This window comes from Girardinichthys multiradiatus, chromosome 9 (assembly GCF_021462225.1).
Source record: "Girardinichthys multiradiatus isolate DD_20200921_A chromosome 9, DD_fGirMul_XY1, whole genome shotgun sequence".
Taxonomy (NCBI): Eukaryota; Metazoa; Chordata; class Actinopteri; order Cyprinodontiformes; family Goodeidae; genus Girardinichthys; species Girardinichthys multiradiatus.
The window spans coordinates 47,099,081-47,116,130 of NC_061802.1; the positions used below are offsets into that span (position 1 = coordinate 47,099,081).

Below are 17,050 nucleotides of genomic sequence, written 5' to 3' on the forward strand. Positions count from 1 at the left end.
ACTGCACCAAAGATCAAGCGTGCCCTGAAGCCATGCTGTGGAGAGATAGAAAGTTGTGGCTGTCCCTTTGTGACACGATCCTCAAGGGTGACTCAAAGGACTTCGTGCCAATACAGGTCCTTCTCAAAATATTAGCATATTGTGATAAAGTTCATTATTTTCCATAATGTCATGATGAAAATTTAACATTCATATATTTTAGATTCATTGCACACTAACTGAAATATTTCAGGCCTTTTATTGTCTTAATACGGATGATTTTGGCATACAGCTCATGAAAACCCAAAATTCCTATCTCACAAAATTAGCATATCATTAAAAGGGTCTCTAAACGAGCTATGAACCTAATCATCTGAATCAACGAGTTAACTCTAAACACCTGCAAAAGATTCCTGAGGCCTTTAAAACTCCCAGCCTGGTTCATCACTCAAAACCCCAATCATGGGTAAGACTGCCGACCTGACTGCTGTCCAGAAGGCCACTATTGACAGGATTCCCGACCAAGTATTGAGTGCATAACTGTACATGATTATTTGAAGGTTGACGTTTTTTGTATTAAAAACACTTTTCTTTTATTGGTCGGATGAAATATGCTAATTTTGTGAGATAGGAATTTTGGGTTTTCATGAGCTGTATGCCACAATCATCCGTATTAAGACAATAAAAGACCTGAAATATTTCAGTTAGTGTGCAATGAATCTAAAATATATGAATGTTAAATTTTCATCATGACATTATGGAAAATAATGAACTTTATCACAATATGCTAATATTTTGAGAAGGACCTGTATTTCCCAACCTTGAGAGATGTAAGTCAGGTGCTAGACCTTCTGCAAGAATGTGAGTACTGGATGGGGAACATTCTTTTGGAACAGGTGGGATTGTTGATATTATTGACAAGTGAAGCAGTTAAATAAGTTGCTAAACATTCATTCAATATTGTAGCCAAACCCTTGAATTCAAGAACAAATCTTGGTGCCTTTGATGGCATGCCTCTCTGACCGAAACAAGTTAGGGCTAAGAAACAGATAACCACTGGTCTTTTTTAGGTGTAGAGTTAGAGATTGCTCAATAAAAAGAATTCACATTGGATTAGTAAGATTGTTTAATGATGAAAAATATGAGACTGATTCACTAATTAGTTATGTGGCAGTGTGATTTAAAATAGGGCTAATAAACACTACAAAGAATATCATGGTGGATTTTTAAAGAATTACTTCCAGTTGTACATATATCTTAATGAAAATAATCCTACACTGAATACACTAAGAGGAAATACATAATTTTGCCAGCATCATTACCTTTATTTTAACATCCAATTTGCTATTAGGAAATACATATTTTTCAGATGAGATGTCAAGTCTATAGAAGGGCAATCTGTACTTTGAGAAAAAAAAGCCTGATGCACTTTCAAGAAAGGTATAGTTTGTCATAATAAAGATCCCTAAATGCCAGCAAGATGGATTTCCAGCCAATGCAGGCAAGTGTTTTGAATCTGATCTCCTTCAGGTTCAGATAGACACCACCAGCCCAGTCTGTGGAAACAATGGTCACTCCAACTGGACAGGATCGAACCAAACTGAGAATTTTAGCTATTTTATATTCATGCCGTTATTTGAAGGAAATATCCTTGTCCAACACCAACATGTCTGTGGCAGGACTTTCACCTGTTTTATGTTAACAAGCAAAGAAAAGTGTAAGACTTGCTCTGGACAAACATGTATAACACAATATGGGAGGATGAGGATTCTGGGGTACAGAGGGAGAAGGAAGGGTTCATTGTACGACAGGAAGTCAACCAGTAAAGCACATACTATTTGTTAGCTGATGAAACCAGGGTTCATATGTATACCATCAGCTCATTGGTGTCACTTTTCAGTTTTTATCACCAGTATTGCTGTCACAGAGTCATAGCTGTGCCTTAAGGAGTTCTTGTGTCTGCCAAGTCCCCCATGGTGTGTCAGTAGCCCCTTACTGTCCCCTCAGGGCATCAGGGGACAGGCGTTGTTAATGATGATGAGAGCAGGACTAGTTGTTTGCTGACTTGATTCACACATTGTGCTGTGTTCAGCTAGCTTGGCGAAAACCCATGGTGTGTTCAGGTTGTAGACACCAGCGCGAAAGAAACAGGCTTGCAGAGTGAGGCTCACCACCTCTCGCCGCCGCAGCTGCAACTTGTACTGAGTCTGACCCACCCAAGCAAACGAGGCGTGGACTTCCAGAGACTCCGAACTGGAAAAGACATGGAATGAATGAAAGTTAAATCCTTATGTGCATAGACTTCAACCAAGACCCCTGAAAATAAATGCTATGTTCAACTAGCTTCCCCAGTGCTGTTCAAATCTAGTTATACACCAGTTTTACTTAAACTGCTGTCAAACAATATATTTAAACGTAAATAATTGAATTTTCTATTACCTCCCTTCCAACTCTTAGTAAAGACCTGGTATTGATCAATCTACACTCAACAATCCATACAATTAATATGTATCTATTTGGACTTGGAAAGGATACATCAAATCTCTAGAACATGAACTTTATCTTATCATCTCATAACTGTTGCACTCCCAGATGTTCTAACATCTTTAATATCTTCCTCAATTAAACCATCACCCCTAGATGCTTCAACAGTTTTATCAGTGGTAAATACATTTGTTGTGATCTTGAAGAGGGCTGCACAGTGGCGCAATTGGTAGCACTGTTGCCTTGCAGTAGAAGGTCCTCAATTCGACTCCCGGCAGGGGGTCTTTCTGCATTGAGTTTGCCATGTTCTCCCAGATGCATGCATGGGTTCTCTCTGGGTACTCCAGCTTCCTCCCACAGTCCAAAAACATGACTGTTAGGTCAATTAGTCTCTCAAAATTGCCCTTAGGTGTGTGCATGGTTGTTTGTCCTGTGTGTGTCTGTGTTGCCCTGCAATGGACTGGTGACCTGTCCAGGGTGTACACCGCCTCCCGCCCATAGACTGATGGAGATAGGCACCCGCTTCCCCGCCATCCCTCTATGGAAGAAGCAAGTATAGAAAATGGGTGGATGGAAGGATGGATTTTGAAGAATGAGTTATCACTGTGATTTTGAAGAGTACAAAGTGTAAAACTGTTGTAGAACGATGAGACAATTGTTTCTTCACCATGCCACAAAGGGGCCCACCAGCTCAGTGAACTATGATTCTTGTCTATCTACGATACACCCTAAAACTGCAGAATCATCTGAGTATTTCTGCAGGTGACAGGAGTCAGTCTTATACTGGAAGTCTGAGGTGTACAGAGTGAAGAGGAATGGTGAGAGTACAGTCCCCTGTGGTGCTCCTGTGCTGCTGACTACCTGGTTAGACACACAACCCTTCAGTCTCACAAGCTGTGGTCTGTTTGTCAGGTAGTCTTTGATCCAGGAGATTGTTGAGGCCTCCACTTGAGTCTTCTGGAGTTTCTGACAAAGCAAATCAAGTTGAATTGTGTTAAATGCACTGGAGAAATCAAAGAACATGGTCCTCACAGTGCTGCTGTCGTTGTACAGATAACAGTGGGTTTGTTGAAGCAGGTGTATGATGGCATCTTTAACTCCACAGCAAACTGCTGGGGGTCCTGAATGTTGCTTGTTTGCTTACTCAGGTGGGATGTGGGATATCAGGGCAAAAGGCCTTTAGTCATCGTGTTGGCTGCAGGCAGGAAGGGACTCCTGTATCGGTCTGTTTTACAGCAGATCTGAAGAAGCCTCTGACTGAAGACACTGTTGTTGTACAACAGTCTCATGAAGAGGATGCTCAAGGTTCTCCATAATCTTTTTCATCTGATGAAGAATACCTCTGTGCACCATAATTTCCAGAGGTTCTTGAGGATTCCCCAGAACAGAGTCAACCTTCTTTATTATCCACAACACTGGAACCGTCAGCCAAAAGAAGCATCAGCATCTGATTTGGTTGAAGACAAACGTAGAAGCAGAAGCAGTTGAGGTGAAAGATAAAACATTTGGGGTGTGACAGGGAAGGTGTGGGTCAAAGGAGGTGCGATGTCCATTTGAGAGGAGGATGCTGAACTTGTTGCTGAACTGAACCTATTGAAGAATGTGTTTAGTTCATTGGCTTTGTCCAGACGTCTATCTGTCCGATCATCTTGCTTGAAGCCTGTGATCTTCTTCATCCCTGACCACACATCTCTGATATTGTTTTGCTGGAGATTGCTCTTCAGCTTCTTCTTGTACACCTCCTTGCTGTCTCTTATCTTGACTTTAAGTTGCTTCTGTATACTAAATAATTCCGTCTCTCTCTCTGAAGGCTCGTTTTTTCTTGTTAAGCAGGTCCTTCAGATCACTGGTGATCCAGGGTTTGTTATTGGGGAATCATTTCACCGTTCTGGTGGGGATGTTGTTATCCTCACAGAAATGTATATAGTTGGTGACACACTCAATGATGGCATTGATGTGCTCTCCATGTGGCTGGCACAGTGCATTCCAGTCTGTAGCTTCAAAGCAAACTCGCATTACTTGTTCAGTTTCCTGTGACCATTCTCTCACAGTTCTCTTTATTACAGGTTGCCACTGAACAAGGGGCTTATTTAAAGCAGAGAAAAACAAGACTGTGATCTGATTTGCATAGAGGTCTTGCTTTAAAGATGTAGGAGTCCTTGACATTTGCATAAATCAAATCCAACATTTTGTTGGATGGTTGTCAAACTGCTGAAATGTTGGAAGTGTAGCAGAGAGTGAAGCATGGTTAAAATCACCAGATATTGCCACAAAAGCATTGGGGTGTTGTGTCTGTAGTTTAGCAACAATGGAGCTGATGACATGACATGCAGTTTCAGCAACAGCTGATGGTGGAACCTAAGCCGTTGCCAAAATGACACTGGTGAACTCTAGGTAAATAATATGGATAAAAACTTGCTAACAGTTCAATATATGGGCTACAGAGACGACACTTCACAGCAATATGTCCTCGGTTACACCACCAATGTTCACAAACATTGCTAATCCACCTCCTTTGCGTTTGCTGCTCATCTTTAAAACTGTGCTTGTATGGTCGGTCAGCCTGGCAGAGAGACGGAGTTGGGGAGATGATTCTGCAGCTATGTCTCAGTGAAACAGAAATACTGCATTCGCAATATTGGTTGGGTCCTTGTTATGGCTTGGAGTTTATCCATTTTTATTTTTTCAAAAGATCTCACATTGCTCATTATGATCGCTAAAAGAGATGGTTTAAAGTTCCTCATTCTCTGTCCTCACTTTGCTCATGCTCAGCATCTAGAGTGCCTCCTTTCCAACTCATCTGGGATTTTGGGCTGCAGTTTAGTTATTATTTGAACTTTTGAGATGTTAATCAGCTACTCCCGCTTGTAAAATAACAACTGTTTGAAAGTAACAGCAAATACCCAAATTCAGAGGGAATAACCATCCAAAAATGCAATGCCTTAACCACTAAGAGGAATAAAAATAAAAAAGATTAAATCAAAATGAACATAACAGAGCTACTTCAGCAAGCTGCCATCCTGAGCAGCACAATTCTAGAAAGCAATTTCCCAACTACAGAAAAACAAACAACTTACTTCAATCTTGTCGTAGTTTCTATGGTAAATGTTTGAGATTGTGAAGAAAAGTGCAGACAGCAATTTTTTATTGACATCCTAATCCTCGTTTCCTTTAGAGAACATGTTTGATACAAATTTGTAGTTGCATGAATGGAAATAAAAACTATTAAAGGATTGTAAGGGTTTACTCCCTTTTTAAAATCCTGCTATTATTTTGAAGATATCTGCACGTGAACCTCATTCGAATTGTTTTTCTGTATCTGTTTGGGGACTTACCTGGTGCTTTTGTGCCGCAGGTCAACTGTGACATCTATTTGAGCCAAGGAGCAGTTGGACAAAGTCAGAGTAACTGGGACTAAGCAGAGGCTAGGGGCAGAAGGAGAAGTAGTTTTTACATAAAAAAAAGACACTTTTACACCTAAGACTGAGTCATTGTAGAGACAATACAGTTATGCCACATCTTATGGTATTTTAAAGGTATTTCATTGGCTATGAATACCAGCACTGGATCAGATCAATAAGGTCCACATCAACATCTGAGTGTGCCTAAATAACTTAAAGGTCTCTCCATCAAGGAGTATACTGCAGTCTCTGCAGGTTTGTTATCAATGATAGTTCTCCATCTAGTAATTTTTGTTGTCTATTCATCCTTTTCAAGAGAGAAGCCAAAACATGATATGACCTGTTTGATTATTGAATATGAGAATATGATTGTTGCTTTTAAAACTAAGAGTTGTGGGTACAGTCATATTTATGCTTATTCCTGTGCATATTCATTTTCCTTTCACAAATTAAAACAAAGTAAGGGGGAACTTAATTAAGATGCGTTGGCTGATGCAATTCCAAATCATTTTTGAAGTTTTGCTCTAAACATAGCTTGAAGTTGCTGCTAAACTATGAGCTGTGCATAGAACACCACCTGAACAGACTGTGACTACATCAAAAAACATCCCTTTACAACAATACTGTTAACAGTACTGATACTAAACCCTGATGGTTTTTATAAAGCTTTAAGTTCTAATGACAATTACAAGAAAGAGGAGCATAGTTTATTAAATATTGTTTGCGTAAACATCAGGAGAAAATGGTAAGGCACAATCAAAACACGGTATCTAAATCTAAAAAAGGTCTGTGAGTAACGGTGAACCAGGGAGAAGGTGCCTACATAATGTTTTAGAAATTAGCCATGGCTATAGTCTTTCATATGTTAATGTTCATTATTATGCGCTGTCCCTTTTTAAATAAAAAAATCTGAATAACATTTTTTGCTTTGCTTTATAAGGCTTTCGCTTTCTTCTCTCTATATCATTATGCAAATATTTCAGTGTCATACACAATTATACACAAAATGAATTGAAATGCTATTCTATCACAGAATGTGTATCAAATTCAAATTTTCATGATCACAAACCCAAAACCTGACATGTTTATGGTTCTGTTATTTGTTATTGGGTGGAACTGTAAAATCTGAAAACGTAGTCTGTAACCATTTAAAGGTATCTGGTCAATATTCTACTAAATGAAATTATTCACTTAATAGTAAATACTTTATATTCCTCAACACAGATGTTGCACAGGAAAATATATGATATTTAAATATTTCCTTGGTTTATATCTAGAGCGATTGGTTCATTAAGGCCGCAAACCAGAGACACAAGTTAGTCCAAACTTTGTTCTTTAACACCTAACAAATAGCCTAAATGCAAAGAAAGTTAGTTTTATTAGTTAGTATGTTTATACAATGTGGCAGCAGTGCTTATTGTAAATCAATATGTGCATCATTACAATATTACACAGAAATGTTTGAAAGTTTAAGGAATTTTTATTTACATGCAAATAAGAAAATCTAAGGACAATAAGTGCACTGATGATGTAAAAAAGATGTTTTCAACAAGAGCTTTTCTCCATTTGCAATATAATAGCAACCATGAAGGGTGATCTCACCTGTCTTTCACAAACTGATGTGTAAAGGTTTCAGGATAGCAGAGGTTTGTTCTGATGAGCTGGGAAAGCTCTTGATAAGGCAGAATGACTGGAGGAGGCAACTCTGACTTAAACCTAAGAAGCATCATCTCCTGAGCTTCCTGAAAATACAAACACATGCACAAAACCACAAGGAATCACTTTTCACAAATGCTTGGTAAAACAAGATAAATTAAATGAATGGCTGCATGACATATCTATATTATCTACCATCCGAGGTAAAACAACACACACTATGACAATGACACAAAATGTCTGATATATGTTAATATTCCTTAGCTGTGGACAAACATGGGGGTTTTCAGTTATACCTCTTTGGGAATTAGAGAACTGGCCTCTTTGCCAATTGTCCGCAGGGCCACATGAAGCTGGCCTTCTAAGATGAGCTGTTTGTTGTCCTCTACGACATAAGCCTGTTTACACAAAATACATTCAACTCAAAGATAGAGCATCAGTTTTTACTTTTAATTCATTTAATATTACAAATATAACTGACATGAGGACCAGCAAGTCACAGGGGCCAAAATCCTACAACACAGCAAAGTGGAACACTGTGGTGGATTCACCACAGGCTGAGCACTTGACCAAGACCTAAAAACATCTGGCTTATTTACTTCTATGATGCTGAAAAAGAACTGCAACTGTTGTGCCATGCATTATAGTTAGGAAACCAGCGATCTGTGCTAGTGTTAGGCTGATAATGAAGGTAAAAACAATTAAATAATTTCTTAAAGCTGCAGAAGGGAGTTCGGAGAAAAACGTGGACTTCACCTGAAAATTTGAAAACAAGCACACCCTGCAGGTCCTTGCCACTTGCTCTCTGCTGTGCTACAGCCCTTCCTCCACAGCAGAGCTTGCAGTGAACGTGCAGGCTAGTAAGCAGGGCCACCAATGATGGCAGATAAACAGCTACCCCACATTCACAGGTAAGGACAAAACATCAACGATAGGCTTTACATTGACTATGACCTGCCTATACTTGGATTACAAACTTGGTTCTTAAATCATTAGCACGGCATCATTAGCACAGCTGCAGCACACCGGCAGTCTTGACTGGGAGAAGCCAGCGGAGCTTGATTTTTTCACAGATTATCTGTCCCATATTCTACTGTCAGGACATAATTGACAGTTTTAACAAATGTGTAAAATAAATTTTTACAAAAGCTACCTAAATATACATACCTTCCAGATGACTATTATGTTTAGGTCAAGCTCATTACACTTCTTCGCAATATTTGTAATGTCTGAGTCTGTGTTTTCAGTGGTGAGAGAGTCCTGGCTTTTGTTGCTGAAGGATGTCCTGGCCAAGTTCCTTTGTTGAAAAACTGAGCTCTGATGGCAACGGAAGAAGAAATCTCCACAGGGTGTTGAGGAACTAATGATCTGCAGACAGAAAGATTAAGTGTATGAGAGGTTGGCAGAGATGTGTGCGCCTACAAGTGCACCACATTGTTCTTGTTACCATACGAGTTTGGCAATATGTTGTCACTTCACTGGAAAAGACTTGTATGAGTTGCCACTGTGCAGACATTCCTAACCAATACTGACTTTAATACACAAAAAAAGCATACTTCATGTGAGGAAAACGTTGTGTGGTTATTTATAATGTTTGTTCATACAATTGTAAGAGTAAAAATAGAAAAGAATCATCTCTTCACATGGCAGAAAGGTTAAGGGCTTTGCTAGAATAGTTTTCTGCCATCAAGATCTGATTGAATGAGTAAGAATTTGTCCACACATATGTGGATATCTGGGAAAATGAATAACTTTTTATGCGTTATGGCCTTTCATCCACACATAAACTGCGTTTTACATCACTAAAACGAATAATTATGAAAACTCCGGCCAGAGTGGAAATTTATAAAGCTCCGTTTCTGAGCCAGCGTGTGTCCATGATCAAAAATACTTTTACGGTTTGGCGCATCACTGTCTTCGGCAAATATTGCGACGCTGACGTCAAATGTGCGACCATTGTTTATAGACTCGGCCATACAAGCCATGTGCCAGTACCCACACTACACCCTACGCCCCTCTTTGAAGTGTGTAGTTTGTACAAGTGCACATAGGGGTTGAAGTGTGCAGGTTACAAGTGTGCAGAATTGGAGAATTGGGACAGTAGGGGTTGCATCATCAACTTGCACCTCTGCATTGTAACTGCAACATCAAAAAGGGCGGGAACTGGCGCTGTTTTCGCAGTCTGGCTGCTGAAATAAATATTTTAAAACTGCAACAAGCAATTGTTTTGAAGAGAAGAAAGTGCAGGAAGTGAAGGAGGCTTATACACCAGACTCTCGCCGTACCAGTGTTTGTTTGAAAATAAACTTTAGTGTTATGGCCTACTGACTGCCCAGACACACTCTGAAGCCAGTGGTATCTTATAATGTTGAGCCATATTTGTAGGCTTGCTGTCTAACGTTAACACAGTTCTTATTGTTCTGATTTGATGGTTGATTACATTGATGGTTGTGATTAGTTTTTGCTCAGAACATCATCTGCAGCAGTTAATTGTGGGTAATATACTTCGGCGAAGTCCGCTTAGATGCGCTTAGCTGAAGTATGGATTGAGGGCACAAAGGGGGCAGGGCTAAGGACCACTGTGGAGAATTGGGACACACTATGCATTCGAATCCATCGACTGGAACGCGCAATTCAGGGACACAAGGGTGGAAGTGCGAGTATTGGGACAGGGCCACAGTGGAGTAAAAATGAATGATTAACGATTCCCAATCGACACAATCTTGTGTTTATCAGCTTTATATTCTAAAACTATGTTTAATAGAAGTTCAACTTCTTTTTCTGTCCACACAAACGAACCTCCTGGAGCCATGTTTTATACCTAACAGGAAGTTGTGTATGTTTTGAAATATTCTGATTGGCTGACATAGGTTTAATTTTTGCAGTACACTGCCCCCTATGCGACTGGAGTGTTTAACACAACGTTCAGTGGCGTATTTCTGCGGGTTGGTTTGGATGAAAACTTTTCCAAAAAAACCTCACGTGGGTACAATATTATTTTTAAAAAAGATGTAGGGGAAATATTAGTTCAAAAAAAAAAAATACCCTGCTACTTGTGTATAAGGCCTAAATGAGGAACATAGTACTTTGGATAACCAATAAGAGTAAAAAATGTGCTACTTGAGCTTGGACCAATATATGGCTTAAATGAAAACATTGCGACAATGCACCACACAGTGGAAGGAAAAGCAAAAACTGGAAAGAGCGTGGTAAGGCGTCACTTCCTCTGTTTACTGTTGCACTGGCGTATTGTTTGGTGTGTCTTGATTTGATCCGATTTTTCTTAACCGTGACATCTCTGACTTACAATTCATACTAACACATAAGCATGTTAAAACTCAAATTTTCTGTTGCTGCACTTAACGTCTGGGGACCCTCTGTGTTTCACACAGTTTTTCTTGTAGTGGTAATAGATCGCTAGCCTGCCTTTAGCTGCACCATAGCTACCCTTTAATTTCAGTTACTCCTCTGCCTCATTTAGTGATAATAGTATGTAGCATTTTTGTAGCTTTGGAGGAGAGGGTGTCGGAATTGGTGGCCGGGCTCTGCGCTTTTGAAAACCCAGCAGAGAGCTGAGGTTCCTTAGCCAGCGTGGAGCCAGCAAGGGTAGCTCCCCGTAGCGGTCCTTCAATAGTGCCCACGCAGTGAGAAGGGGTTCTCTGCAGACTGAAAATGGGCGTTTCTAAACTACAGGCGTTCTGTCCTCATAAACAGTGATTGGTTGGTTTTATTTGCACTGTTTCTGAAGTGGGTTTGTCTGTAGAGCTAACCCGAAGTAGATATAAAGTTGCATGGTGAAACCCAGACAGAAGGCAATGTGATTATCAGTCACTAAGTTTAATTTTCAAAACTCTATTTATAAGGTTGTCAATTTGTATTGAAGCCTATATGAAGCCTACATGTACAGATTTGTGGACAGAAAATTGTTTATATAGCGCCTATTTACAACATATGTCGTCTCAAGGCACCTTACAAAGTCAGTTCAATCGATTCATACAAATTTCAAGTCGGGTACATACATTCCAATTAATCCTAACTATTAATCACTGCAGTTGGATTCAGTTTATTAATCAGATTGGTTAAAATGTTTTCTATCTAAGGAAACCCAGCAGATTGCATCCAGTCAGTGACTTGCAGCATTCACTCCTCCTGGATGAGCATGTAGACAGTGGACAGTCGCTTGCATTGACTTTGCAGCAATCCCTCATACAGAGCATGCATTTGGCGACAGTGGAGAGAAAAACCTCCTTTTAACAGGAAGAAACCTCCTGCAGAACCAGGTTCATTGTAAGCGGCCATCTGCCACGACCGACTGGGGGTTTGAGAGAACAGAGCAGAAACACAAAAAGAACACAGAAGCACTGATCCAGCAGTACTTTCTATAGGAAAGAAAAGTGAAACATTAATGGTTATAGCTCCTTTAGTGGCTTCATCTAGGAGAGAAAGACAACTAAGCAGATGAACTCTGAGCCAGTTTTCAAATCTAGAGTATGAAATACAGCACATACAGTTAGTCTTTGTACAGTTAGCTATGTCTAGGAGAGATAGGGTTAAACACTGAAAGACAGGGCCAAGTGTATCATCTGTATAAGGTGAGCATTAAGTTGTAGGCAGCAGCAGCTCATCCGATGTCCCCCTCCAGGAAGGTATCACAACTAAAAACAGAGCCAGGTCAGATGTAGCTTCTCGAAAGAGAAAAAACAGACAGAGAACATAGAGTTAAAATCTGAAATAACAGCAAATAACGCAAAATTGGAGAGTAGTGAGAGAATGTAGCAGAGAGTGTGAAAGTGGTCATTATGTCCTCCAGCAGTCTAAGCCTATAGCAGCATAACTAGAGAGATAGCTCAGGATAACCTAAGCCACTCTAACTATAAGCTTTATCAAACAGGAAATTTTAAGCCTAGCCTTAAAAGTAGATGGGGTGTCTGCCTCACGGACTAAAACTGGGAGCTGGTTCCACAGGACAGGAGCCTGATAACTAAAGGATCTGCCTCCCATTCTACTACAATAGTCTAGCCTTGAAATAACTAGCTGCAAAGGACCTGCTGATGGATAATGCAGTGGAGAGCAATGGCCTCTTCTATACCCTCCTCCTCAAGTTTTCTCTGAACAAGTGCCACCAGTCCATTTTTCCTCCCCGTCATTGATGGCGCTCCGTCGGTTGTTATTCCAACAAACCTATTCCATGGCAAACCGGCATTCTCAATGGCATCATACAGCTGGCAAAATATCTCATTAACGGTGGTCTGGCCATGCATTGGAATTACTTCCTCTGTCACTTCAAAATTGCGATCAACACCACGGACATAAATTGTGAACTGAGCAGTGTCAGTTATGTCTGTGCTCTCATCAAGAGCAAATGAATATGCATCAAAACATCTGGCTTTCTCACACAGTTGATGATAAATGTCACTTGACAAGTCAGAAATGCACTCTGCCACTGTGTTGGCAAAAAGGCTGATGTTGCTGAACTGACTTTTCTTTTCTGGACAAACTATACTTGCAGCCTGTAATATGGATTTTTTTTTTACAAACTTGCCCTCAGTGAGATGATTGCTAAGGCGGAAAAAACATTCACAAACTATATACCTAGCTTCGACTGCTGCAGCATTCTCTTTGGTTGCCTTCTTGAAGAAATCTTGTTGCCTCACTAGACATGTTTTAAGGCTGGCAACCCGGTCGGCTCTTTCATCCCCCTGGTATTTTGCACATTCCTCAGCATGTTTAATTGAATAAAGATGTTTTGGGTTGTATTCCTTGTGCACTGTAACTTTTTCAGAGCAAATAAGGCAAGTCGGCATGCCACTGTGCTCAACAAAGGAATACTGTGTCTCCCACCTTTGCTGAAATTGTCTGTGCTCATCACCTATCTTTCTCTTAACTGCAGGCTTTGGCTTTGACAAAGACATGATGGTGTGACAAAATTTAGTTTATTCCACTTGGCGTCGCTCTTGTTCCACATTTCATAGAAGTCTTTACCAGGCTAGCGATGCATGGAGAACGTCTTGACGCGTGACATCGTTTCCGCTTCTACTTGTAACAACAGCGCGCAGGATGACGAACAGCCCGGTAGCAGTCGCCTTTCTATGCGTTTGATCGTGGCATTTGTTGATGGTAGAAAATACCGGAATGGCGACCGCAAAAAAAGGCGACTGCTACCGGACTGTTCGTCATCCGCCACACTGTTGTTACAAGCGTAATGTGCATGAAGTCGGTGTAGCTTAGCCTAGCACCGAATGTCAGCAACAACGAGGAACGGCGGGCGGGACTTCCTTTAGAGGTCAACTCCCCCTGCAGGCAACACTGATATTACACTTTCATATCACGGTGGGAGCCACAAGATATCGTCCTGCGGGCCACGAGAATAAGACCTCTGGTGTAAATGCGCACACACTTGATTAGCAGCTATTTTCTCAAGAATTTTAGATAAAAATGGAAGACTGGATACTTTTCCTCGTCGTCTTCCGCTTCATCCAGGAACGGGTTGCGGGGGCAGCGGACTCAGTAAAAACACAAACACGTCCCTCTCCGCAGACACCTCCACCAGCTCCTCCAGGGGGCTGGAAGAGGTCCAGACCCCCTCTGGCCCATAGCTGCACCTAGAAATCCTGTACATAAAAGTCATGAACAGAACAGGTAACAAAGGGCAGCCCTGCCGGAGTCCAACATGCACCAGGAACAGGTCCGACTTAGTGCCGGCAATGTGGACCAAACTCCTGCTCCGCTTGTAAAGAGACCGGATGGCCCCTAATAAAAAGCCCCCGACTCCGTAATCCTTGAGCACCCCCCACAAGGCCTCACGAGGGACACAGTTGAATGCCTTTCCAGGTCCACAAAACACATATGGACAGGTTGGGGAAACTCCCATTAACCCCCGAGTACCTTGCAGAGGGTGTAGAGCTAGTTCAGTGTTCCACAGCCAGGATGAAAGCCACACTGCTCCTCCTGAAGCCGAGGTTCGACCATTGGCTGCACTCTCCTCTCCAATACGCTGGCGTAGGCCTTACCATGGAGGCTGAGGAGTGTGATCCCCCTATAGTTGGAACACACCGGTCACCCTTCTTATAAGGGAACCACCACCCCGGTCTGCCAATCCAGAGGCACTTTCCCCGACCGCCACGCAACGTTGAAGAGGTGTGTCAACCATGACAGCCCCACAACATCCAGAGACTTGAGGTACTCAGGGCGGATCTCATCCACACCTGAAACCTTGCCACTGTGAAGCTTTTTAACCACCTCGGTGACTTCAGCCTTGGTGATGAAACCAAACCCGAGTCTCCAGCCTCTGCTTCCACCAGGGAATGCGTGACGGCAGGATTGCGGAGATCCTTAGAAGTACTCCTTCCACCGCCCGATAATGTCCCCATTCGAGGTCAGCAGCTCCCCACCCCTACTGTAAACATTGGCGAAGCACTGCTTCCCCCTGGCCCTGGAGTCCCGCAAACCAAGCACAGCCTAGAGGACTCCTTCACCTTGACAGCATCCCTTACTGCCAGTGTCCACCACTTGGTTCGGGGATTGCCACCGCAACAGGCACCGCAGACCTTACGGCCACAGCTACGGGCTTATCAAAGCTCTCCTGGAGGTGGGAATTGGATACATCCCTGGCCGAGGGCTCTGCCAGACGTTCCCAGCAGACCCTTACTATGTGCTTGGGCCTGCCAAGTCTGTCCGGCTTTTTCCTCTACCAGCGGATCCAACTCACCACCTCAACTCACCGTCTTCTTCCGAGTGTCCACAACATGCAGCCGAAGGTCTGCACTGATGAACACCCTAATGCTTGAACATGGTGTTCATTATGGACGTGACTAGCACATAAGTCCAATAACTAATCACCACTCGGATTCAGATCAGGGAGGCCATTCCACCCGATCATGCCTCTCCAGGTGTCATTGTCATTTCCCACGTGGGCGTTGAAGTCCCCCAGCAGAATAATGGAGTCCCCAGGAGGGGCACTATGCAGCACCCCCAAAAGGGACGCCAAGAAGGCAGGGTACTCCGCACTACCGCACGGCCCATAGGCTGAAACGACAGAGACCTGTCCCCAACCTAAAGGCGCAGGGATGCGACCCTCTCATCCACTGGGGTAAACCCCAACACGAGACGGCTGAGCTGGGACCCAACAAGCAAACCCACCCCAGTTCGCCGCCACTCCCCGCAGACCCCTCCAGAGTAGGAGAGAGTCCAGTCCCTCTCGAGGAGATGGGTTCCAGAGCACACGCTGTGCGTGGAGGTGAGCCTGACTATTTCTAGTCAATATCTCTCGACCTCCCGCACAAGGTCAGGCTCCAGGGTGACGTCACGTGCCTCGATTGTGTGGTCCTAATGAAGGTGTCTTGAACCGCTCTTTGTCTTACCCGTCACCCAGAGCCTGTTTGCCATGGGAGACCCTACCAGGGGCATTTGAGCCCCAGAAAACAACATAGCCTCTAGGATCATTTGAGCACTCAAACCCCTCCACCATGTTCAAGGAGGAAGATTGGATATAGGTCTGAAATTTTGTAAATCATCTTGATCAAGCGAAGGTTTCTTAAGTAAAGGTTTAATTACAGCTACCATAAAAGCCCTTGGTATGTATCCATGTACTTCGGATAGATTAATCATATCTAGAATGGGGCTGGTGATCAAAGGGAACACTAGACTGCAACCTACATTTTAAATCATTTGGTTCGGATTGGGTCTAAACATACAAGTTGAAGGTTTCAATGAAGCTTATATTTTTGATAACTCTGGAAGCTCCACTGGATCAAAGCAGCCCAAACACAGATCGGACTCTACAGTTATCGCCGATGCTGCCTCACTTACTGAGGATGAAGGAATCATGTTCGGGAATTTGCCAATGATTTTATTTTTAATAGAATCAAATTATTTTTAAAAGAATCCCATAAAGTCATTACTGCTGAGAGCTGGAGGAATGGATGGCTCAACAGAGTTATCACTCTGTGTAAGTTTAGCAACTGTACTAAAGAGAAACCTAGGATTATTCTTCTTCTCTTCTATTAATGATGAGAAATAAGCTGTTCTAGTGTGGCAAAGTGTCTTTTTATACAATAGTAGGCTATTTTTTCAGATTAAGTAGTAATCCTCTAGATGTGTAGAGCGCTATTTTCTCTCCAATTTTCTAACATTTTGCTTTAAAATACACAGCTCTGAATTAAACCAGGGAGCCACTCTCCTGTGAATAATTGGGGCCTGCCATAGCAATGCATAGGAGGCATTGCATGGAGGCACCTATTACTATACACCTCTAAACTGGACTCTTTATTATTTTTCTTCCGTCCAGATTAATGCGGCCCGAACCGCAGCGTGCACCCCCACAATATATATATCAAAACGACCGGCTCGGTCCCGTGAGGTGTGCTATTACTTTTATTGGCGTTTCGAGTTACCATGGCGACGTGATTAACGAGAAACCGAGCCCCAAAATCCCATAGGAATGAATGGAGTCAGGGGCGGAAGGAATCCCCAAAATTCACTGTTTTTGAGGCTCTACTGTATTGCCATACTTTCACCTAGAAACACAGTTT

The 17,050-nt window shown here is 42.2% G+C and overlaps 1 protein-coding gene across 2 annotated transcripts in view; it reads right to left on the reverse strand.

Annotated features, from left to right (window-relative positions):
• Positions 1 to 1,087: 1,087 nt before the first annotated feature.
• The window catches only part of trappc8 (trafficking protein particle complex subunit 8), a 58,136-nt gene continuing 42,173 nt past the window's right edge, over positions 1,088 to 17,050 (reverse strand). For both annotated transcript variants that reach the window (XM_047375185.1, XM_047375184.1), the window contains exons 25-29: positions 8,688 to 8,888; positions 7,817 to 7,918; positions 7,467 to 7,606; positions 5,799 to 5,888; positions 1,088 to 2,232 (exon numbers count right to left, since the gene is read on the reverse strand). In XM_047375185.1, coding sequence (XP_047231141.1) covers positions 1,983 to 2,232; positions 5,799 to 5,888; positions 7,467 to 7,606; positions 7,817 to 7,918; positions 8,688 to 8,888 — 783 coding nt within the window. In that variant the 3' untranslated portion in view covers positions 1,088 to 1,982. The remainder of the gene's footprint in view (positions 2,233 to 5,798; positions 5,889 to 7,466; positions 7,607 to 7,816; positions 7,919 to 8,687; positions 8,889 to 17,050) is intronic.